The sequence below is a fragment of the Galeopterus variegatus genome, unplaced genomic scaffold (genome assembly GCF_000696425.1).
Source record: "Galeopterus variegatus unplaced genomic scaffold, G_variegatus-3.0.2 Scaffold1320, whole genome shotgun sequence".
NCBI lineage: Eukaryota > Metazoa > Chordata > Mammalia > Dermoptera > Cynocephalidae > Galeopterus > Galeopterus variegatus.
This window is the reverse complement of record NW_007727431.1, coordinates 30413-55953: the sequence shown is the minus strand read 5'-3', so window position 1 is coordinate 55953 and position 25541 is coordinate 30413. Positions and strand designations below refer to the sequence as shown.

At 33.8% G+C, this 25541-nt stretch overlaps 1 protein-coding gene across 1 annotated transcript in view; it reads right to left on the bottom strand.

Annotated features, from left to right (window-relative positions):
* Positions 1-23170, bottom strand: part of LOC103593305 (brain-specific angiogenesis inhibitor 3-like) — a 68955-nt gene extending 45785 nt beyond the window's left edge. The window contains exons 1-6 of the mRNA XM_008576261.1: positions 22998-23170; positions 20378-20447; positions 17644-17710; positions 15202-15287; positions 8903-9001; positions 8417-8588 (exon numbers count right to left, since the gene is read on the bottom strand). Of these exons, the coding sequence (XP_008574483.1) occupies positions 8417-8588; positions 8903-9001; positions 15202-15287; positions 17644-17710; positions 20378-20447; positions 22998-23061 (558 nt within the window). The 5' untranslated portion in view covers positions 23062-23170. The remainder of the gene's footprint in view (positions 1-8416; positions 8589-8902; positions 9002-15201; positions 15288-17643; positions 17711-20377; positions 20448-22997) is intronic.
* Positions 23171-25541: the final 2371 nt, after the last annotated feature.

Genomic DNA, 25541 nt, shown 5'->3' with positions numbered 1-25541 from the left:
AATTCTCCAGTAAATTCAAGGTCATTTTAATGGTCACACAAATGCCATAATTTAAGTGTTAGGTTCTCTGACACTTTTAGTGCCTCTGACACCCAAATTTCAGGAGAGATTTGACTTGATTCCAAATGCTCCACTTGATTTTTTAAAAAATCCTAAAAATGTATTGGAATGATCTAGATGAACTGATCTTAAACATTTGTCCAACACTGTCAGGGAAGAAAGATTAGATTAGATTTCACGCTGCATATTTGTTATCACAGAAGATGGTGCTTCAGGCAAGGCAGTACCTGGAAAAAGCATCCACAGCTATTTGGATACATTTTGATAATTAATTGGATTTTCTATCAGCTAAGCAAAGAGAGTTTATCTTTGATGGATCAATATAAATTGTGCTGATGGAGAACAAATGGAATTTTTTTTTTAAAGCAAGTCTATAAGAAACTTAATTCCAGACAAGGAAAAAGCATAAAAATAAATAAAATAAAACAAGACAGAATCTAGATCTGGTTATTTCATACTGAAATTAAAGACTTCTGTGCCAATACTCATATTTACAATGCTGGACAATAATAGTCTTTGACCTACTATTTGTGGAGAACAAGTCATTTATTTCAGGTAACAATTTATCTTAAAATTTATTACTATATATTCAAATTACTATAACTGAGTTCATGTGAAATTAACATTTTAACAAACTTACTTGAGAGCAGTAAATGCAATCTTTAAATAAACTTCTTGGGAACAATGAAATATTTAACATAAATTATGGCAATTAAATTCTAGACTTCAAAATCTCTTTTTTATTTCTATGTAATAGGTGTTTCGTCTTAATTGAATATCAAGGGGAGTAGCAAGGAACGGATATGTAAGTAGGCATATTTAGGGGACTTTAAGGAAATCTGATGGCATTTCGTGAAATGAAAAAAACAACGGCAAGAAACATTTTCAAAAATAAGATGAGGTAAAAACAATAAGCTATCAAGTCTCCTAAAAGTATCCAACTGTGCACTGCCAAAGTTATCCTGAATGGCTCCTGCTGGGAGCTGCTATAAAATCTCCTGAAAAGCTATAAACCCTTCTTGTTGTGGATGGATTCCTGGAAGGTACATGAGTTCAAAGAGGATTGCAGTGATCCTCCCTCCTGTTTGTCCCTCAGCTCTGGACTTCTCCATTGGTTCTTACTCTGGAAGCAGCTGGCAGAGTGTCACTGTGAAAGCTGGTGCCAGATTTAGAGTTTGCTGGGGAAGAGCACCAAGCAATGTTTGGCAGTGTTGCAATTTACAGAAACCTCACAGGAAAGAGCTGCACAGTTTGAAATAGGCTCTGTATGTAGCTACTGAGCAATTCAGACCCTAAGTCTTTACCTCTTAAGAAGACAGTGTTGCCTTCAGTTATTCTACTTGACTTCCTATTCCAGAGAACAGAAAGCCAGGAAAAGAATAAAGTTACATTCTTGTAATTATTTGAGAATAATTACTCAGTGTGAGGGAAGTTTCTTATGTGGTCCTTTTTTTTTNTTTTTTTTTCTGAATCTCATTCCTATTATTGTTCCTACTTTTTCATATTTGAACAAATGGCTCAGATCTTTCAAATAATATTAAATTTCATATAATTTAATCATTAAATGAAGGAGTAAGACTGTTCTCAATTTCATGTGTATTATGCCAGTTGATATAAGCAGTATGAATGACTTCATATTACTAAAATATTACCTGACTTTTCTGATAGCAAAGGAAATAAAACCAAAAATGAAGGTTCATTATTTGCTATACAATGAAAAGAAAATATGGACTGCAGACCCAAATTTCAGTCCTGATGACTTTCTATTGGAATCTTCTAACACCTAAAGGATCTATCACTTTATCACTAAAATTGTAGCATTCTACCTTCAAATCACATTTTTTGTATCAATTTGAAGGGTCATATATTTCTTGAGATGATATTTCACATACATGATCTGAAAAATATGTAGCAATGTTTCATTAGCAGGCCAATGGGAAAAGGAAAGGAAGGGAAATTCTATGCCAGACAGCATGACCCCATGCCTTCACAAGTGATGTATCATTTCAAGCCTCATGTCACCCACTTTTAGGCAGATATTATCTCAGTGTCATAAATGAGGACCCTGAAGCTTAGAGAGCTTAAGCAACTTGCTCAAGATCAAAACAATAAGTGACAGAGCTAGGAATGGACCCAGGTCACTGACTTGAAACCTAGTCCTCATTCCAATGCACCACTCTGTCACCACCCTTACAGCCTCATTGAGTGAAGAATACAGTAGCTTCAGTGAAGCAATGAACCAAAACAATTCTTTCCAACTGGTTGGAAATTGAGTTGCTATACCATAATCCTCCATCTTTCGTGATTTAGATAAAATATACGAAATAAGAGGTAATGAGATAAGTTTTCATTTTAAACCTTTATTCAAAACATATTGAACTTCCTATTACCAGTTTAACAATTTTACAAGCAGGACCCTGGAGGTAGGAAGGAAAGGGAGGTGGGCCTTGCCCGTCCACATGTCTGTGTCCAGGTACCCCTCCTGGCTACAGACAGAAGCACCATGCTGCTCCCCAGAGTGGGGGACAGTGTGAGGCTCTGGCAGGAGAATTTTGGATAACAGCAAGCCACAGTTGGACACTAGCTGGCTGTGCCAGAATTTGTCAATGTCTGTTATGAACTCTCCATGTTTGAACTTGTTCACTGATGGCATCTCACCCATCTGATTTCATGCTCTTGTTAACCTCTTAAGCTGCTGCATGGAGTTACAGAATGACATGTGCAGATTAGGACTGATGCAAATATTCATAACATAATTGCAATTATGCTAAATTGGGAAAGCCTAATCTGGAAGGAGAGGTAAGATTTATATTTCCCTGACTAAGAAATGTGATGACTACTGGGTGAAGTGAGGTTAGTGATTTCTGGGGAAAAAAAAATTAGAGGAATATGAGTATTTTGTCCTTGCTTGTGTCATGTCCGAGTACCTATTTAAAAGCAGTCTTTGTGCTCCCCACTCTCTGTTCTGATAAAATCCAGGTTTATTTCAATACTTCTAGCCATTCTCCCACTTGAACGTACATATCCTATTTTATTAAAAACAAAACAAAACAGCAACAAAAACATTAAAGTATTTATTTTTGAACTTTCAATTCAGCCTGACAAAGATGGAGGTCTTCGCAACCCACTCCCCTCTTCCTTAAACTCTTGTCCATACACAACAAACTTCTGAGCAAGCTAAAAAGATTAGAATCAGTATCAGTACCCTGACCTTCCCCACACTAAGCTACTCATCACTCTCTAAAATCGGTTTAATTTTCTTCATGACACCCTTCACAATGGCCTCTTATCATGGCCACTGAATACTCTGCCAGAAAATGCTGACGCATCCCTTAATCAATGTCCTCAATGTCCTCAAATGTCATCGGTATTGCCTTTCTCTTGGTGTTGATATAGTAACTATTTTAAAAAAAAAATCACTCTAGTGTCCAGGATCACATAACTTGCTTTATGCCTCCATATGCTCCAGGTGGTCCCAGAGAAGAATCAAACTCTCTCCTATTCACCAAAAGCTCCATTCCATGGAAATGATATGCCAATAACCTCTCCCCACCTTCCTCTATCTGAAACTTTCCCTTTCTTAATCTTCCAGCCTCATTTTCCCCTCAGGACACTATTTAGTTCCGAAGTCTCCTATTGTCTATTCCTTCATCTTCAAAAACCAACTGAAACCCCTGTTCCACCCCTCACTGAGGAAGGACACAGATGTATCCTTCCATGCTAATGAGTCATACCTAATTTCCCTGTAAGTAGTCAAGCTTTCAGGTTCATGCAACTCTCCATCTGAGCAATATTAAGTGCAACATGGACTCTTCAAATTGCTGTCTAGTCATTTAATCACTACTGGTTTTACTTTTTAAAAAATATAATTTACTTTGGGAGAATATTGCTTTTTGGATTAGATAGATAAGGATGCTTGTCTGTTTTATGTATTTACTGTCATATGCTTGTAAATCATTTTGTTTACCTGTAATTTTTAAGGAAATAATAAGACTAAATGGGAAATTCACAAAATAAATAATAAATAAAATAAAAAGAGTGGAAGGAAGTGGGAGAAAAAGAAAGAGAGAAAAAGAAAAAAAACAGTTCATGCTTATTTTAAGCATTTTGCTACAAATCGCTTCATGGGTTCAGATGAAGGTTTTGAGACCTCTTCTGGTGCAACCTAGACCTCCTGCCAGTGCTTGGGAAAGAGAAAAGAAGAGGTTGGCCTGCTACTTATGCTGCAGAACAGCCACAGGATTCTCACACACCGATTCAACAAAATTATCCATTTAAGCATTTTCCTTTTTCCTTCTATTTAGTGAAAGGGGTTTATTGTAGCTTATTTTGTACCAGAATCGTGTTATTTTCCCCCTGTGACATCAAGCTGTAAGACTGTCTTAGAGCCAGGCACAGCCAGAGACAGAGATGAGAGGAATGTGCAGGCACCAAGAAAGTGGTTTCCTAGCAACTGGAAGTATTGCAAAGGTTTCATAACTCTTGTGTCGTTTCAATTTCCATAGCAATGTGGAGAATAGTAAATGGTATATCTTGTTATCTGCTTAATCCAAATGAAGTCTAATCAACAAATGATGGATAAATGAAGGAAACATCTATACTTATTCTATTAGATTCTATCTTATTAGCTATTATACATATTAGCTTCTAAGATCTAGATTTTGTTGCTGAAAGTAATGTGTTGTGATAAGTTAGATGGCTTATTTTTTTATTCCTATTTGCTCTTTTTGTTTTCTTTTTCTCTCTTTTTTTTTTAAACCAGAGGCATTTACTAAAACAATTTAAAATAAGAAGGTATTCCAGAAGAAGAATCTGTATTTTCAAGAATACAAATTTTATGAAGTTTAAATATTAAGATGTCAGGTCTGGAGATCACAACAAATTGTTATACAGATATTTTATTTGCTTTTTTTTTTAATAAAAAAGAGATGAATATAATTGAGTTGGCAGTACCAGAGTGATCAATTCTCCTTTCTATCCTGATTTGAAATGATTTTGGTTTTAAAATTGGGCCTACTAAAAGCAAAGGCACTTTAAAAATAAATTAGGCTCCATACACACCACATTCAAAATGCCACAGTTATAATATTCTATTTCTTTTCTCCTTCTTAAACTGCAAGGCTGTATTTCTCTCCTGTGTACACCCACCTCCTCCACAGAAAAATTTCACAAGTAAACACAAGTGAAGCCTTTTGAATTCATATTGGCACAATCACTCAAGACAAAAAAGGACCCAATAATGTTAGTGTATGTCAAAAATATATAGAAATAGAAATGTGCATATATATTTCCAGTCTCTAAATCATAAAGCAGTATTTCTTAAATTGCTTTTACATTTTTAAAAATTATCAAGTAGATTAGTAGATATGAATCATTACCCAATGTTTTACAGGTAAATATCAACTCCATTTGCTCCTGTGTGTATTTATGGAACTATTGTTCACAGAAGACACAGAGGATAAGGGAAGATGCTTCTATTCTCTTAGAATGTGGTTGGTGTCAGGGCAATGTGATCACAAAGAATAAGAGATACTAAGATACATTTAGAAGGTCAAGAAGCATTTCTGTGGGCTCAGTGAGGCCTTCTGTGATATGTTCCTTGGGATTTGTAAAACCCTTTTAAACAAGGGTCTTTTTGTCTTTTTAATAACAACTTCCTCTTAGGAATTCTGATTGCCCTACAACTGAAATCTTCTCTGTGTATTTATAGCAATGTTATAGGGTATTTTAAGGTTCAATACAAAAAAAAAATAGCATATGTGACTTTTCATTTCAGTGTTGAAACTATAGATTGTTATGACATTCTGCTATTAATTTATCAGTTATAAAATTGTTCAATTTGAACTAATCACTGAAAATGCAACAACTGAGCCATGGTCATATTTTTATTTCCCATTAATACAGAAAACATATATTTACATACATATTTATAGCAATGTTATAGGGTATTTTAAGGTTCAATACAAAAAAAAAATAGCATATGTGACTTTTCATTTCAGTGTTGAAACTATAGATTGTTATGACATTCTGCTATTAATTTATCAGTTATAAAATTGTTCAATTTGAACTAATCACTGAAAATGCAACAACTGAGCCATGGTCATATTTTTATTTCCCATTAATACAGAAAACATATATTTACATACACCTACTTCAGCAGAAGCATTTATTATATAATTTGGTTTAATTACCCTTAAACTGTGTTTTTGAGATTTAATAGCCCACATTAGCAAGTATGGACAAATTCTGATGGAAATCAAAAATTTTTGTGCTAAATATTTTTCTTCATGTAAGCAGCAAAAATGTGATAATAAGCCATTACAATATCTATCATTTTAAAGCTTGCATATTTTGATTATAGCCTGAAACTAGCCAAAAAGCTTATTTCTGAAGAAAAAGATAAGCTTATTTATAGATGGGGCACTTTTCTACTATTTAACATCTAAGGTATTAATAGCTTCTGAAAGTCGCATGTATATCATGTATATTGCTTAAAACTGGCAACGGTTCATTCTTAACTGTCAATCAAAAATGGATTATGTGTCTACATCTACACATTTAGAACAATTTTGTTACTTAAATACATTAGAGATGATATTAATACAGAAGACTCACAAGATAGTTATAGTTGAAGAAGAACACAACAATTATTATTCAATTTCCTTTGAACTTTTACTCCTTTGGTGTATACATAATTTAACAGTTGGAAGATTTTTAATGCTGATATTCTAGGTAGAAATTTGTGATGGGGGAGTAGTAAAGCTTGGCAACCATGAGCTACATCAGATTTTTTAAATGATGAAATATTACTCTTAATTTGCAATGTGAAGTCATGTTTCATGTATTTTCATTGATTTTCGTCATAAAATATTCTTAGAATTCACATGTGGGATCATTGCTGACATCTATCTTACTGAAATTGCTCAGAAATATAGTTCTTCCCATCTGGTAAATCAGGTAAAGGCCTTTGGTTACCTTGACACATCATTATAAAAACTATGTGGTATGTACTTCTACGCATGTGTCTCTTTGCAATGTGCAGATCACAATAAAGTTCTCAAATAAGGTAGATAATGCACAATGACAGAGTAGACTGTTTTCTCAAATTCACTAGCATGGCACTGTGTCAGTATGTGTTTTAGTCACCACTCATCCCCTGAGTAAATGCTAAAATGACTCATATGTGTCAATGTTTGCAAACATTCAGAACAGTTTTTGCACAGGTTGGAAAACATTCTATTCCTAAACAACTCAGGTCTGAAATCTTTCACTATCCTACATGGATTTGGCACTGGTTAGTGTCTCCACTCGTGAAGGATGACTTCTTTCTTTCCTCACTGCTGACAATAAACCTCAATCATGACCCAGAGAAAAGCTGTGATTACAGGTCTACAGTTCTTGGAGACAATTACTGCCTATCACGCCCCACTGTGTACATTTTTTATATCTTCTAGGCATAAACATCCATTTCTAAATCATTAATCGTTAGTAATGTTAACCAAAGTTTAATATACAGAAAAAAGAACTGTTTATTAATCTTCTACACTTTCTATTTAAAATAAAATTACAGATGGTCTCGACTTACAATTTTTCAACTTTATAATGGTATGAAAGCGATACGTATTCAGTGGAAACTGTACTTCAAATTTTGAATTTTGATCTTTCCCTGGTTACTATATGTGGTACAATGCTCTTTTGCAATGCTGGGCAGTGCAGCGAGCAGCAGCTCCCAGTCAGCCAGGTGATCACAAGGGTAAACAACTGATATTCTACAGTGTACTGTGTTGCCAGCTTCTTTTGGATACTGTGTTTTGTGTTTCTCATCGTATCATGTCTACAAAATGCCCAATTTTGACTTATGACATTTTCAGATGTAACCCTACTGCAAGTTGAGGAGCATCTGCAGTTAACATGAATTGAGAAATGAGGATGTGCTGTATGTAGAAGCATGAGTTAGGAAATGGGCTTAAGAAATATCATTGCATTACATTTATGAACTGTGCCTTTTGCAAACATGCCACCCTCCCTCTTATCCACCAATTTCTCCAACACACTTATCTACACCAATCACTTCATGTAAGTAACTGCTCTTGAATCTACTCTTTCTGGTTCTTGGCACCTCTGGCTGTGTTTTCCCTTGCAGAGTTCCATCTGTTTTAATCTGTCACTCTCAGAGTGCCAGGGCCCCTCCTGAACTTTGCCTTAAAGCTTCCTTTTAAGCTTTAACTCCCACATGATTGTCAGTGGAGGAGACTGGATTTAATCTGAATATTAAAATGAAAGATCATATTTGTTAGTGAGGAAATACCCTTCCAACCATCACTCTTCTCTCTCTCACATGAATTATATTTCTCACCTCTCTTCGAAGAATGCAGTGGACCATGACTATAACAAAACCTTGCAATGAATCAAACACAGCAAAAAGTATTTGAAACAATATGGAGCGTTTATCTGTCATGGCCAGAACCGCAGACATCCATGTCAGAGCCAGAAGGGGCAACACCACACAGGAGCTCCAAAGAGATGCCCTGTTGAAAGACAGAGAAAGCAACATTACTTACTTGCACGTCACACCCCAGGCCATAACCAAACCCCCGTTCAACAAAACATTCTTGTATGTGGCACTAAGATCATTAACTTGGAAGCCACAAAGCAAATAACATTTGAAAGTTATTTTTTTTATAGACTATCCCACAATACTTATAAAGCAGTTGCCAATTATGAATACTTAAGTATGCTCTTAGCTCCAGTATTAGCAAACAATTTTTTTTTTCATCATAGCATTTTCTCACATGCACTGTAAAAGATTCGTAATAAGAAGATGTAAATGATTGGGACTAACATGGCATTACTGGCGGTGGTGGCTGACAAAGCTGTTGTTGAAACTACTCCACACTTGGCACATTTGAGCGTCAAACCGCTATGAGGCTCACTCATCTGACTGCAAACAAACAGAACACCCACAAAAAGAACAAAATATTGAATTGTCACCAAAAAAGTTGCTGCTGCAAGTTAGCTTTTAAATACGATTTCACACGGAAAAGTATATTTATCAAAGATGAATGCTCTAGGTTGTTTTAAAGATACATTTACACTATGTATTATCCTTATAACATTTACCTTTTAATATTGCATGCAAAGCATATTTCCATAGTTTACACCAGAAATGGCCCTTGGGTTTATATATAAAGTCACCCAATACACATACGCACGTGTTTGTGTAGACGTACGGTGAAAACCTTTTATTCAGATCCCTGATAGGACTCCTAGCTTCAAGGATTGTCATTGTCATTTGCAGAAGGCACATATATAGTAAAACCTTCTGAAAGGTAAACATTTATCTCGAAAGTCCAATATAGTAAGGTATATATTTTGGGAGTCTTCAATTGTGGAAGAGTTAGTAAGTATCACAAAAGATTCAACAGAAATTTTGAAATTTTTTATAGCAACAATGTATTGTCCATATTTGGGGATGATCTGAATATAAGGGCTGATGAAATTTGATGAAATATTAGTTGATAATAAAAAGAGCAATAAATTTCTGCTTTAATAAAACACATTTAACATAATCATTAAGTTCAAAATATTCTTTCTGAACATTTGTCATAGACTACCAAGTTCATAGCACTTAAACAGTCTATTTGTGCCTAGATTTTACAGATAAATTCAGATTCAAATAATTCAGACTCCATCTACTACATCATAGAAGCAAAGTCACACTGCACAGAAAAACTTTATAAGCATCTGCTTTAGAAAAGTGTCCCTGGGAGAAACTACTCTCTTAGGATTCCCTCATGCGTTGGCCCCTCCCAGCATGTTAAATAGTACAATTTGTTATGCCTTTTCTTTAAAGAAAGAAAGGAAGAAAGAAAAAGAAAAGTGTCCCTTGAAAATAACAGATTTATTAGGAAATAAACCTCTAGGAAAAACCAAAAAGAAATTACTTGAATCAAAATTCAAAACACCTTGAAATAATTTTCTGTGGTGTACTTCTCTAGTCCATTGCCATTATAGTATTTATGTCTAAAATATGTTTGCCCTGTAGGTTTTGTAAAACTAATGTCATCATTATTTGTACTATAAAAGTGGTAGAACAGAGGAAACTGCAAGATGCTCACAATTTAGAATGTCTGGTTTCTTCTAAATATATTATTTGTGAATAGTGCTCAGATGAGATAAATCTGAAAACTATTAAGATGATTGATCTGTAGACCCTGTGAGAAAAACCAAAGCTTTCAGAGTTGGGTGTGGGAGTGGGGTATATGAAACTGAATCACTCACTTTACTGACCTAACCCAGGGCATATGTACCAGCCACATGTGCCCAAACTTTTAAAAATAATATGTAATCAATAGTCTGTCTAGTTTAGTTTACAAATGCCTCAATGGGCATGCCGATGTGTTTGAAACTATTCCCATAGTAATACCTAGGCAAGTATTCTCCACAGTGGCTGCACGTCAGGGGGCCCCAACTCCAAAGACTCTAAGTTAAAGGTACTCAAGCATCTGTCTTTTAAAAAGCTCCATAGATTATTCTGATGACCAAACAGGAATGAGCACCACTGCCCTAACTATACATTTGAGATTTTTCAATCTTGTTAAGTCCAATCAGATTAATATTGAAAAGGCAATAGTCACTTATGCCTTCCTTTACTACAGAAGATAAGCTATTTGATGTTTGTACTTTGAACATGGATGTGACTATCTTCCTCAATTGAAGGATGTTTTGCCTCTAGGCTCTGATACAGGATTGAAAAGCCAAAGATTACTAAAAAATAATTCTAAGTACACAATGTAAGCAAGCATTTTAGCCCTGAAAAACTGTGGTTTAATCTAAATATAATAGGCTTTTCTGAAAATAAATTTTAAACCGGTACACAAAATGCTTATTTGTTATTATTTGAGATTTATTTGAGGCTGACTAAAAGGCCTGTGTACATTTCCCTTAGTCAGAGCTAAATGTTGAAAGCTATGCTTGATGCTAACTGGTTAAATACCTTTGGGATTCTACTACTGGATGTGAATGGAGTAAAGGATCGACTTGTTACCCGAGAGATGTAATATTTTGTCCAAGTTTATATGACCACTATAGAAATTAATATAATACGAAGAACACATAATCTAGATGCTAAGTTGAATTGCTGCAGTAAAAAATAATTTTTTGTTGTTGTTATCAAGAAAATTATACATTTATAAAGTTAAAAGTTCAAACAGCTAAAAAAAGATAAGGTGAATTTCTCATAGTTCAAATGTATCTAACATCCACCAGGGCACCAGAGTAGGTAAATGGATACGAGTTGTTTTGTCTGCTCCCATTGTTACAGGGTGAGTATCCCTTACCTGAAATGCTTGAAACCAGAAGTATTTGGATTTCGGATTTTTTCAAATTTTGGAGTATTTGCATATACATAATGAGATATCTTGGGTATGGGACCCAAGTCTAAACACGAAATTTATGTTTCATATATACCTTAGACACATAGTCTGAAGGTAATTTTATACAATATTTTTAATAATTTTGTGCATAAAACAAAGTTTATGCACCTTGAACCATCAAAAAGCAAACATGCCACTGTCTCAGCCACCCATGTGGATTATCTGTGGTTGATTGGCATCACGATCATTCCTGACTCTGAATTTATATACTACCAATAAGCAATCATTTTGCTACGCTTATTCACACGTAAGTGATTAAGAGTAAAAAAAAAAAAGGAATATCATTAATACAGTGAAAACATACTGTGTTCAGGGGAACTAAGCAGCACGGTACTATCACCAGAATACTTGTATCAGCTATTAAACAACAGCAACACCAAACACTGGTAGGCTTTCAGTCTCCACCTATGATGCTGTGTTTTGATTAAAAAGTTACTTTAAACTGTCACATTAAGTCAGGTGTGGCATCATGTTGGCACTCAAAAAGTTTCAGATTTTGGAGTGTTTCAGATTTTTGATTAGGGATACTCAACCTGTGCTATGGGTCTTAAAAACTACAGGCTCTAGTTCCCTTCCTAATTTTTTTTTTTTAGGAAAAAATAATTATCTGATTGATTTATTATTAATACTCTAAAAAATTCCCTGGAAAGAAAATATACCTCCTTACTTTCTCAAAATCTTATGAAATTTGCAAAAGATGCTGGTAATTTAGTCTTCTTAATTTCAGGTAGATAAAGATAAAGCAGTCTAAAACAGTAGATGAAAAAGCTCCATTGCAGAAAATTAGAGAAAAATAAATTTTCTGTTAAGAGGTTCTAAAATGACTCATGCCATTTTATCTTGTTTTCATTCTTTCCAATTTTCACTTTATATAAGATGTGTTGTTATGTGCAGTAACCCCCCCCCCTGGAAAATTTATTTTATATACTAGAAAAAAATTAATAAAGTTTGAGTAATGTAAAAGTTGTCAAGCTATTATATTATATATTAAACATACATTTATTCACTCCTTTATAAATATTCATTAAGCACAAACTACACTTGGCTATTTCAAGTAATTAATTATAAAAAGAAGAAAAGGAAGAAAGAAATGGAAAAAATGGGAGAAGGAAAATATTAGCATCATACTTAATTCTGAGTAATGGTATGGTTTCAAAAGAAATACCTGACATAAGTATACTCAAACAACTTGAAATAGTCAGTTTTTACAATTAGGGAGATAGTTGTTAAGTCAATTAGCCTTCTGCTCAATGTTTCATTAGTTAACTTTGATTATTTGTTCTTCATTGAAGTCTTTCTTTATTACTGTCTTCACTGCTTCTGAACTAAAAACATCCATAGCCTCTAAAAATTTTCCTTCAATCACATTTGGAATGGAGACAAATTTCAATTTATATTTACTTAGGCTAAAATAGCATTTTATACTATAGAAATATTTTTTAAAAACCTAAAGTCACTAATTTATTGAGCTCTTTTCTGCTTTGGACAGTAACCAGCAGTTGGCTTTTATAACATATACTAACAACATTTCTGTTTCTCTAACAGTGTCCTTTGAACGAGAAAAACACTGGCTCAGTTTTTCCAGTAAAACGTATGTAATTTCTAAAAATATTTTTAGAATTAGAGTTTTTAAAATTATAATTGTCTTTGTAAATATGTAAATTGAATGAGTAATTTCTAAATTCATAATATGACAATGTTGTCATTTCTTCTAAACCTATGCTAGCTCTTACAAAGAACTATGTAAATCAACCTGGGCATTACATATAAAATAACTAAATTAGAAAAAATTTACTAACTGTAAAATTAATAAATCTGCAGCATTATACTTATTTGGATGATTGCATCTCTTTTTCTGACCTCAGTGTCATGGACGGTGTAATCATGAACTTTTGATTGATGGTCAGGGACCTTTGAAAACAATTTGTATAACTTGGCTTCCTTATTTCACTCATAAGAATAGCCACTGTTTGTTGAGTGTATGCTTGCTATTTGCTAGATACTCTGATGAATGCTTTATACACATTATATTTTATATACTTAATGAAGCAAGAGTTACTTTTTCCATTTAACAGACGAAGAAACTGAGTTGCAAAATGATAAAATAACATGCCCAAAGACACATAAACACAGCTAGTAAATTGCAGAGCTGGATATTGATCATGGCTTTGTTTGACTTCAAAGCTTTATCTTAACCACTAAAATCTCCCATTTCATTGTTGTCGTCGTTTAAATTACATAAATGTATACCACTAGTATTAGAGCTGAGTTTCTATACCCAATACTCAGTATGGGCAATCTATTCTTACATGATTAATTTGAACAGAAATAAGTAAGGAAGCTATTACTCCAATTCCAACCACATGTGGCAGACTACCCAGAGTGATCATGTAAAGGCTTCTTGTCCAAATGGTATAGAAAGCTCAGTGTCTGTACTAAGTTCAAGTCTGCCTGTTTAAGGGTGAAAAGGAAACTCATCTGCAGTGAAAAGTCTCTAAATGAGAAGTGACACCCCCTCTGGAAGGAACCTTCAATGATGTTTTTATTACATCATTGCAGTTCTAATGTTTGATATGAATGATGTCAAATTTTTATATAGAAAACCATTAAGCCTAGTCTTTTAATAGAAAAAAGAAATACATGGATTATTTTATTTTGTAAATCATTACATAGCTATAAAAACACAAAAGATTTAAAATTCTCACTAGTAGGTAATCAAATATTATGACTATTAAATAATATCATAAATTATAAAAGAAAAGAGAACAATTGTAGGGGTAAGTTTTGAATGAAGGTATAGTTTAACAGAAAGGATAAGGCTATATACTTTTTATAAAAATGATATTTATAACTTTTTCATTCAAGTTTCTACACATTTGTACAATAAGGAGATGATGTAACCTTAAAAACTGCTATTAATCTGCTTAGCAAATGTTTTAAGTCATTAGATATAGTGATATTATAATAGTAAAATTAAGGGAGATGTTTTGAAAAATTTTATAAGTGGTTAAAATGTGCAAGAGAAAATTATGAATAACTCTTTCTAGCAAGTTATAGTTAAAATGCCATAAAGAATGAACATATGACAAGAGTAATATTTGATAAGTGACTATTTCAAGTGAAGATTTTTTCCTGGTATATACAATTAATCGAAGAAGATGCAGAGCCGAGCCCGTGGCGCACTCGGGAGAGGAGCGCCGCGGGTTCGGATCCTATATAGGGATGACCGGTGCGCTCACAGTGCTCACTGGCTGAGCGCGTTGCAGCCGGTCTCAAAAAAAGGACAAAGAAAAGAAAATGCAGTATTTTTGCCCTATTTAGATTTGCTTGTCTTGATTCAGTTGTCACATACTGACATTGTGTTCAATCTACCTCCTGTCCTTTGTACCAAAACTGGAAGGGTTTTGAAAACGCTTACCTAAGAACAACTATTTTAAGTCTAGCCTTCACATTTAATCTTCTTACCTGGTGAGCAGGCAATATTCACAAATAAACCTAGATTTTCTTAATGGTCTATTATATTATCTTTAGATGTTTGGTCACATTACTTAAGAATAGCTCATCAGAAATTTTTGAACGGCAGAATCCACCAGACACACTAGTTCATCAAGAACAAAATTCAAGGCACAGTCAAATGCAGTCAATCTTAACTAGAGTATGGGATTCACCAGTAAAGAATCTTCAAAATCTACCAATTGCAGCTTACCCGGCTCTGTGTTTGAGCTTTTTATCTAGGATCCCATCTCTGGAAACAAGTTTATTAAATACCAAAATGCCAATCACCATGTTGACCTGTCAAACAGAAACAAAGTTGACCTTTCAATGATATCAGAAGGAATCAGGCCCCTATTTGTCCTGAAAATCCTTTTTCATCAGTTTGTAACCATGGTAGAATTATGTATTCACAATAGTGGTGATATGAAGCACTTCTCAAACATTTGATAAGTACATAAAGGCATATTGAACAATTTAACAGTGGTGTGATACTTCAAAGTTTTAAAGTACATTTAATTTCCATGCTTTACAGTTAACACTGAGGAAATTGCACTTCAATTGCCTAGTTTTTAAATCGTACCATACTATGCCAATCTGGCATTCTTCTCTCTCAGTCAACCTTGAATAAAATCAATTGGCCAAATGAGTCTTACCCTATGCCTGAGAACCAAAAGATTTCTGAATCTCAGTGTGAGGCTAAGGTGAGCCCTGGAAGCAAAAAGGTGCTGAGAATTGGTCTTTGCTCCCAGAAGGGAGGACAGAATGCCTAAATTCCACATGCCATGTGGCTCTTCCCTTCTGTGGGGTGGGCAGCATTTTGATGCACCATGCTCTTCTAGGCAAAAAGGAGAGCCTGTGCAACTTCCAGCATCCCTTAAGCAATGGGCACTAGCACCAATCCTTAAAATATGTTCTAGTGAACACCTCAGCATTTTCTTTCTATGACTCTCTTACTCTCATTTAAAAAGTCTTTTGCATATTACTGCTGAAATGAAGTCACACATATTTTTCTTTCTCAAGCAAAATGGTATAAAGCTGCAGTGGTAGATGTCTATTCACAGCAGCTTATTGTGATGAACACACAAGACTTTCTGATAAAGCAATCCAGTTCAGTAGGAAAACCAAGATAATCAAGGAAAAATATTTTCTTCTTTTTGCCTTTCTTGCCCCTTACCTTCCGTGATCCCTGCACAACAGAATCTTGGTGGCATGCGCTCCCACCCCCCACCAGCAATGGAAATGGTAAATCTATATTTGAAATCTATTTTACTGTTGATGTAAGGAAGATCTACAGCACACCTGTTAAGTAGGGACTTGGGGGTGTCACTCTTCATATTTTCCTGACAAAATCCCATTTAATCAAGAGAATACTTATCTGTGTACTTCTCATTATTTGAACTAGGAGAAAAAGGGTATTCCATAGATTCTACTAATCTATAACTTAATCATGGGGGAATTCTTCACCACTCCAAAGATCATACTTTGGCATTTCAATTATACACATGCTCTTTGTTTCTTCATTTTAGGGTTATATGTATATTAACCTAGTAGCTTAGGGAAATAATCCAATTGATTAAATAAAAATTCAATGCCGCAGGCAGGAATGTGTCTAATAGTTTTGATTTCCCTGTGTTGTTCTCCAACACTCACACCTAGATTTTATTTTTCTGTACTTCTGTTACAGCTTAAAGGAGGGAGAACAAAAATTAAAGAAAGAAAAAGTCACGTATCAGAGTTATTAAGAAAGATGTCACCAACTTGCAATTATTTGAGTGAATTATTCAAGAAACCAAAGGGCAATTTTCTAATTTGAAATCTAGTTGCACAGCTATATAAGTCTTTGTATTTAAAGTAGAACATTTCTTTCCTGCCTTATTTTCTTCAAAAATTTATTGGTTGAGAAAGATTTTAATCAATAAATTCGGGGGGGGGAAGTTAGTAGAATATTTTGCATGTTACCATAATTACAAATTTTAAGGAATTATTTTATGATTACAAAAAGAATAATTTTAAATCTTATGCATAACATCTGGCAGTAATTCTTAACAAAGGAGGGGGGGATTTTGACCCCCAGAGAACATCAAGAAATGTCTGGAGACATTTTTGGTCATTACAACTGGAGGATGCTACCTGTATATAGCAGGTAAAATGGAAAGATGCTATTGAACATCCTAAAATACACAGGACAGCCCCTACAACAAAGAAATGTCTGGTCCAAATTGTCAGTTTCACTGAGGTTGAGAAACTCTGACACGTATTTTCTTTTGATATTTGATAGTGGCAGCCTTGAAGAGATCTTCCTATTAATAACTATTAGATCATAAAGAATACTATAAAGGTGAAAAGATAATAAACAATGAGATTCTGTACATTAAAGAGGAGGAATTTATTGTAACTTACTCAAACTTCTGCAAAATCTGAAATTACTTTAAGAGAAATTCCACACTCCCAAATTTAATATTCTTCAGTGTTCAAAATAAAAATATTTTAAAGACTGAATAGCAATTGATATTCAAATCAATAATAATAATTCACTAAACTTTAAAATTTCTACACAATGAATACATTACCAAAATTGCCACTCTAATTGAACCAAAGTTGTTTTTTTTTTTTTTTTGCCAAGAAAACAAAATAAATTGATTTCAATGTTTACCAGGACAACAGCGGCTGCAGGTCCCACAAAAGCATAGAGTAGTCCTCCTTCCAGAGAAAGCCAGCAGCTGAAAGTAACATTAGATAAAAACTAACAAATTTAGTGATAAATATTAGACTACTAAAGAGTGATACAAATAACTCAGGTCATACATTTAGCCTTGGAATTTCAGCACATTTCAAAGGTTTGTAATTTAAAAAAAACGCATAGTAGATGGGATAAAAGCTAGAATTACAGCATTCCTTGAGTGAAAAATACTGCATACCTCTCATTGAAAAGAAACTTTTATGACTTTCAGGCAGATGAAACATTTTAGACAAATGACTCTTGCAGTGAGATTTCTATATTTATTTTCATTAGAAAGGTGACTATTACTTAAGTTTTATGAAGTGCTACTTATATCCATTATGGAATTTTTCAAATATACTTTAAAGCAAGAACAGTGTGTTTCTAGAGTCTCAGACGTGCCATTTGCCTGCTCTTCCTTGAGGCCACTGAGATATCGGGAGAGATTGGTTTAAATGCCATCATTGCAGGGAATGGATAATCTACATTTGCATGCTTTTTTCTTCTAATTTTACTTTTTTCTCCAGACTACTAAGATAAGCTTTTGAATAAAAATAAGCACAGCTGTGTTTGTTTCAATGGTTAAATTCACCAAGCGATGTAGGTTTGCATTGATAGAGACATGACAACCCATGTGGGTAAAACCATTCATTCTTTCACAGCAGAGGGAAATAAACAGGGAATGGGGCTCGACATTAGAGGCTATGCAGAGTGACCCATCTGCACATGAATATTCCAGGGAAGTCAATATGAGGGAAGCTTCAGTACTGATGCAAAGAGTCATGCCCACCATTTTTTGAAATTTGACCCTTTCACTATTTCTTCTCAGCCCACAGAATCAGCGTGCAGTAACAATAATAAACAGTAACTGTTCTATATCTGTTCTAAAAATAAATTGTTCTATATTGATTGTGGTGGTTACATTACTTTCTGTATTTGCCAAAACTCACAGAACTGTACACTTACTAGGGTGAATATTACTCTATTTAATTATACCTTATATTAAAATGTTTTATGTAGTAATTTTATATATATATGTACACACACATACATATATTGATATATACATACACAAATACGTATATGTATGTATTCAAAGCCTGTATTTAGTTATTGCTCCTTGCCATAACAGCAGACAGACAAAATTTTACTTTGCCAATTTGGGGTAGACACTTCAATATTTTTTTATAAAATAACTGGAGAAAAAGACCTTAGTCCAACAGAACACTTTAGTTTGGTATCTAAGACTAGAACACTTTAGTTTCGTGTCTAAGACTGACACTAAATTTCTACTGTATTTTTGTGTAAGCTAATCTTCAAACTGAAATTTAGTATGTCTTTTAAGATGCACTAATAGAGATTTAGTATATCTTCTAGGTTATTTTTTTCCCCTAAGTTTACATCGTTATAAAGGAAGTTTATGGTTATAAAATCAATGCATTATTCATTGTATTATATACAGCTTTAGTTAGAAACTCCTTGGAAGTTGAAACCATAACGTCTTTAATTCTACTTCTTTACATATTTCCAGTACAGTGCCTTTCAGATGCTGGATTCATACTAAAATAGTTAAATTACTTTTAAAAGTAATACCTTAAATGTAATAGTGCTATTGTAAGCAGTACTCTGCAATATACGCTATCAGAGTATTTTTCAATTATATAGATTGCATAAGAAAAACAAGTGCTCTGATGACATGAGCTCTTTAGAGTCTTCAGAAGTTTCTTTGGGAAGGGCAGGTGAAGTGATGTCTCTTGGTATGCTCCCAATTTGGATGAACCCACCAGATGGCCTAATTAGCAGTGTTCCCACCTCAAATCTGGAAACCATTAAACAGAACAGCACACTTTAAACCCTATGCCCTTACTAAGATGCACATTTCTATGACCATTTCTCAATTGACTTCTCAGCTTGAGAGCAGATGAAGTAAAATATGAAAGTGCATTGTTTCAAATTTGAAATATTAAACATAAACTTTACTATAAATTCTCTCATAGAATTTTTCAGCATTACAGCTACAAGATGGGCTATCAAACCTCTTTACTCCCTTCTAATTCTTTCAAATTTGAAATATTAAACATAAACTTTACTATAAATTCTCTCATAGAATTTTTCAGCATTATAGCTACAAGATGGGCTATCAAACCTCTTTACTCCCTTCTAATTCTTCTATAGCCCAAGCATTTTCTAATGTGGAATTTTGATTCCCATGTTCTACAATTTTTAGTATGTATTACCCTAACATAGCAACAAAACTTGAACTAACATGGCAAAATTTGGTTAATAACAATATACATTATAATCAATGAAATTAGAAGCTCAGAGCAGAATCACATTATAGAAGGGAACTATGTCAAGATTTATCCAGCTCTTTAAAAAAGTATTTGAAATTGAATATGCACAGTAAATATTGAAATATTTATAAAACCAATTTTTTTATTAAAAAATGAGAAATTGAAACAGGGATTCTAAACAGTGCCATAGCATTTATTTGTTAACTTTTGTGTATTTAAGTTACCTTACATTTTTCCTCACTAATGCGATTTCTACCATTGTTAATGACTTGATGACAAAATGCAAACCATCAGCAGTGCAAACCAAGACTGATGAAGCCTATGTAATAATTTGCTTAATTGTAAATGTGATTTATCACTGTGGATGGACTTACTAGTGATCAGTGCCATATCCTTTCGTCCTGGTGAAGCCTACTGATGTGGCCACTACTAATGCTGGCAAACCTGCAAGAAAAGCAATGTCACACTTCATATTCAGCTATAACCACTGTGCATACTGTCCTAAGAAAAGTCAGGACAAACTCTCGATGCTTAAATCAGAACAACTGCCTTTGGATGAATCACTTCACAAAGTATGTCTCCATTAAAAAATTTCTTTCAAGTACAAAAATATGACAGCGACAGCTGGATCTTTAACTTAGTGCATTTCTCTAATGTTGCTAGGTAACCACCACATTTGACACGGGTTTAAAGGGAAGTAATAAAAGAGATTTAGTATATCTTTTAAGTTATTTTTTCTCTAAGAGTTTACTCTGTTATAAAGGAAATTCATAGTTATAAAATCAGAAAGGCGAAAACTGGATGTTCTTGTGTGATGGAATATCAGAAATGAAACATTCAGCTGGGCACATATTGATCCACATCAAGTTGTACTTATAAGATTAAAAAAAATCTTAGCAGTTAATTCTTTCTTTATAATTTACTTTTAATAACAAGAATGTAGTAACAGGGAATTCAATTGCCTGCATACCTGCACCAGTTCTGACCTTATGACTTTTAGTTTGTTTATGTGAATCATACTTACCTCATTCACGTTCAATGAAACTCCTGTGTGTTTTGGTGAAATAGAACTCAGTCTAATCACCACTACTTAAAGGTTTTTTTTTTTTTTTCTTTTAAGTTATGGTCCTGTTTTGTTTTCAGGAAGATCACGTTTGTCTTTCCAGGTTGAAAAATCCATCACCTCATCATCTTCTCGCATCCCCTTCACCCATCTTCTTTCTTCCTATCATTTCCTATCCTTCCTGCTATTCTTTCTTCTGTAAGCTTTCTCTTGTGACATTGCATTTTTCCACGAAATTTAATGACAAGAACTTTGGAAGGCATCTCACAGGGACACACCATATTTTTGAACAAATACTGGTGACTATACGAGGGTTCTTCAAAAAGTTCATGGAAAAATAGAATTGAAAGATATATGAATCTTTCCATAAACTTTTTGATGTACCTTCCTATATATAACATAGCTTATATATATGGTCTCCTCCTCCTCCTTCTCCATGCATGTCATTTGTTGACTTTTTTGATTGACTGGATCATGATCATTAAAACAAAACAAAACAAAACAAAACAACAAAAAAAACTCTTCCAGGTCGTAAATGAAGGATTAATAGTCTTCATTCCATACGACTTGGATTAATTTTTTCTTTTTATAAATTCATTATGTTGCACTTGCCATAATGAAAATCAATGTCACTATTCTGCCCACCCACAAACTTTAGCTGCCCACCATCAATTTAGCTTTTTTTTTTTTGCTACCTGGAGTAGGTTAATATTAGCTGTAAACTTAGAGACTACCTGTGAAGTCTCTCTTTCAGATCTTTAGTAAAAATGTTAAATATTTACCAATCCTGTAAATCAGCTCTCTTTATTCTTCATGTGGTTCTTTAACCTGCATTCTGTATTTCTTGGATCTATGGTACTATTTCATGATTAATTCATGTCTATTGGTTCATTACTAGTGCAACTTTAGAAGGTCCTTATAATGGAATCTAGACAAAAATTTTATGAAAGTCTAAGTAGAACACATTCTTCAACTTCTTAGCTGATTTCCCATTTGCCTGTGCAGGGAATCCTTGTACATTAGTTAGACATGGTAGATCCTTGCTGAAATCTGATGGGTTAAGTGTTCTTAATCCTGTGTTTCCAGCATGAATTATTCTGGTATTATAATCAATCCACTTTGGTAATTTCCCATTTTCCCTCTAGCATTCTATTCTCCTATCTTCAAACACAGTAGGTATATGTCATATATTTGGTCTAAAATTCCCCAGTTTTTTAGTGTTGGTCCTTTACAATTCAAAGGTACACATTAAAATATACTGGGCTTTTTCTAAAACTAGCTTCTTAAATTAACCAAGTTATCATTAGAATTGGCCTTGTGAAATGTATAGATCTTTGAGATATCCCTGTCATTAGGCAATTTGAGAGGAAATTTTTCTAATAATGACAGGTAAAGAATTAATTCTCAGTCTGCCAGCAATTCTGTTTTTCTACTTTGGAGGACACCACTGACTAACCATGAGATTTCATTCATTCTCTAGATGGCTTTCTCCCTGTAAACAGGAATAGATTTATTATTTAATAGTTTTGAGATTTCTTGGAATGGAATCAGTAAAGTATTCTTGAGGGGAGTATGTGCCTAGTGAACTGTCATGGTTTGGGCCCTAAACATTTTAAGACATTTTGCATTTTCAGAAAATATTAACAGAGAACACTTTGTTTTTCTGCTTGTGGATATCTCAGGTCTCATCTCAAATCATGTAGGCACCGTCGATTGGTAACTGACTAGCTACAGGGGCATTCAATACTTACTCCTTTTTAAAGTTCCAAACGGTTAATGAACATTCAAAAATGACCGCCCTCATGTATTTTCACTTTCATATATTAAACTAGATAGAAAGTAGCCAAGGATAATTACTCTCTACTGCTTCATAATATAAATGTTAAAAGTCATTTTAACAAGAGCATGAAAGGGTATATTAATATGCTTACCCCATCCAAGGCACAAAAAGCGTTTCCTTATAAGCCGTGTCCTAATTTTTCCAGTTACAGCCATATATGACTGCCATGCCTCAGTCAAAACCCAACAGAATGAAGCCAGGAAGAAAAAGTGCAAAAATGCGGTGGTAGTGGTACAGATACTCTGTGGAAAGAAAAAAAGACTCACACTAAACCTGTGGGGGAAATCATGTGTCCTTCAGAGGGTTGTTAATCTCTGACTCTCTGCTTTTATTTCAGATACATACCTCTCCTCAGTGCTGGAGTAATTATTTACAGAAATTAGAAACCCTGTGGTCTGTATGCTGTATACAATTTCTATGATAGAAAAAAAATATGTCTTAATTCCATTTGTGTGTAGAATCTATCAGAAGGAATGTAAATGTAACCTGAATGTAAATTTAAACTCAAGGGACATTAAAATTATTGCTTCATTTAAATTTTTTGCTTGAAATGTAATTATGGAAATACCCCTTTCTTTGGTTTAAGTTACAGGTATCTTGCATAATTATTTTGGCTACATGCTTTATTCTTCCTTTTTAACCAAGAATTCTTTGTTATTTTATCTGTGTTGATGTTAAGATTACATTTGCAAGTGCAATAACCTTTCAAAAGGAAAAATTACTTTGCTTTTATATGTGTGTGATATTCAAAGTATATCAGCAAAGCAAAAAATGAGATTTGGCTAATAGCCTAGTACAAAAACAACATATGTATTTTAAAGCACTTAATACATTGCTTTTGTGTTATTACATTGCAATGTGTGTCCTAATCAAATCACTTTGAAAAGCTAATTGAATCACTGGCAGTATACAGCTATGATTTCATAGATATTTTTCTTTGTGCAACTTAATCACCGTGAATGTGCTGACCATTAGTTCTGACTCATCTGCAAAAGATTAGCAGCTTCATTTTGATAAAGATTGTTACTTATTTCACTATTGTTATAATTTTTTGTGTAAATCTTGTTGAAATATAAGTTTTTATAAACCAGAACCAGCAGCAGAACTAATTTCTTACTTTGTCAGACTCAGTCTTGCTTTTTCCAAACATCGAAAACAGCAAAACATAGATAGTAGAGCTAAAAAACAGACAAAGAAACAAACAAACAAATCCCAAAACAAAGAAATAAAAATATAACTTCCATCCTTACATCTTTGTTCCAGTCCACTGCTAAAGCGGGCTATCTGATTAGAATTTTTATTTGGGGGCCCAAGTTATTCATATCACTTATTTATTCTGTTAAAATTCACCAAATGTTAGACTAGCTTTCCAGTTCTTTTAATGCTATTAAAAAAAAAAAAAAAACCCTTACTATGTCTGTCTCACTCGGTTGTTTCAATGACAAGAGATGATGTATAGAAGCTGAGTACCTAGGCATATAGCACTGTGCTAGGCATATACAAGTAAGTGCTCAACCAATTATGACTACCGTCGTCATTATTATAAGTAGCACTAAAAGAGATGTTATCATTTTTCAGCAAATGATTCCTTATTTCATGTAGTACATAAATTTATTAGTACTTAAGTTTATGCTTACAAAGATGATAACTTTCAGTACAATAAAGTCATGTATTTCTCGAATGCTCTTTCTCATACCTTTACTTCTGTCTCAGGTATAATAGAGTAGCTTTAACCAATCATGATTCCTTTTACACTTGATACACTGAGACTTTTCCCCCACACATTAAGGCTTAAATATTTGCAGGTTGACTACTTTTCTCATTCTTGATCTCTAGTCACTGATCCCAATTTGAATTTCAAACATAACGCTTCCATTCAATATCTGTAGACCGGTTACACTTTCTAGTTCACACTCCTTCTCCATTTTTAAACTGCCAATAAAGGGTTGTGTCAAACAATGTAAAAATGTTAAAATGTTAGACTCTAAGTACTGGATGCACTAAAAGTTTATAAGAAATAATGAAGTGCTCAATGTCTGGAAACAGATTTTTAATTTGCTCTCTGTATATCGTTTGCTACTTTGGGACTCCCTGATACTCATTTTAATTCGAATACATATTGAAGTACATGTACTGACATGTATTCCAATAATTCTTGTCTCTCTGGACATCAAGGCCACAACCTGTGAGGGAGAATATATTGTAACTGAAGAAGCAAGGCTTATTTCTACAGGTAACAGCATTCCACTATGGCCAGATGAATATTCATATATTACTTGACAGTGCTCCAAGTATAGAGGTAAGCTACCTCAGCCTAAAGAATGTGTACATGTGGACGAAGGAGATCTAAATCATAAAACTAACTATACATGAAGAGTATAGGAAAGTCTATGGTCTTGAGAAATAGAGAAAGAGCTACATTTTGCTTCATCATCATGAAGAATCTATACAATCAAACACTTGCTACGATGAAACAGATTTTTCTACTGATATATTACATTTGCTAAGTGGTAATAATGCAAACAGCCTTTTAAAAATACAACTTTTACAAATAGTAATTTTCAAATGAACTCTATTATTTTCCACAAATACCACACCAGCTTCCCCAAGAATGGCCTTTCTAATATTCTGGGCT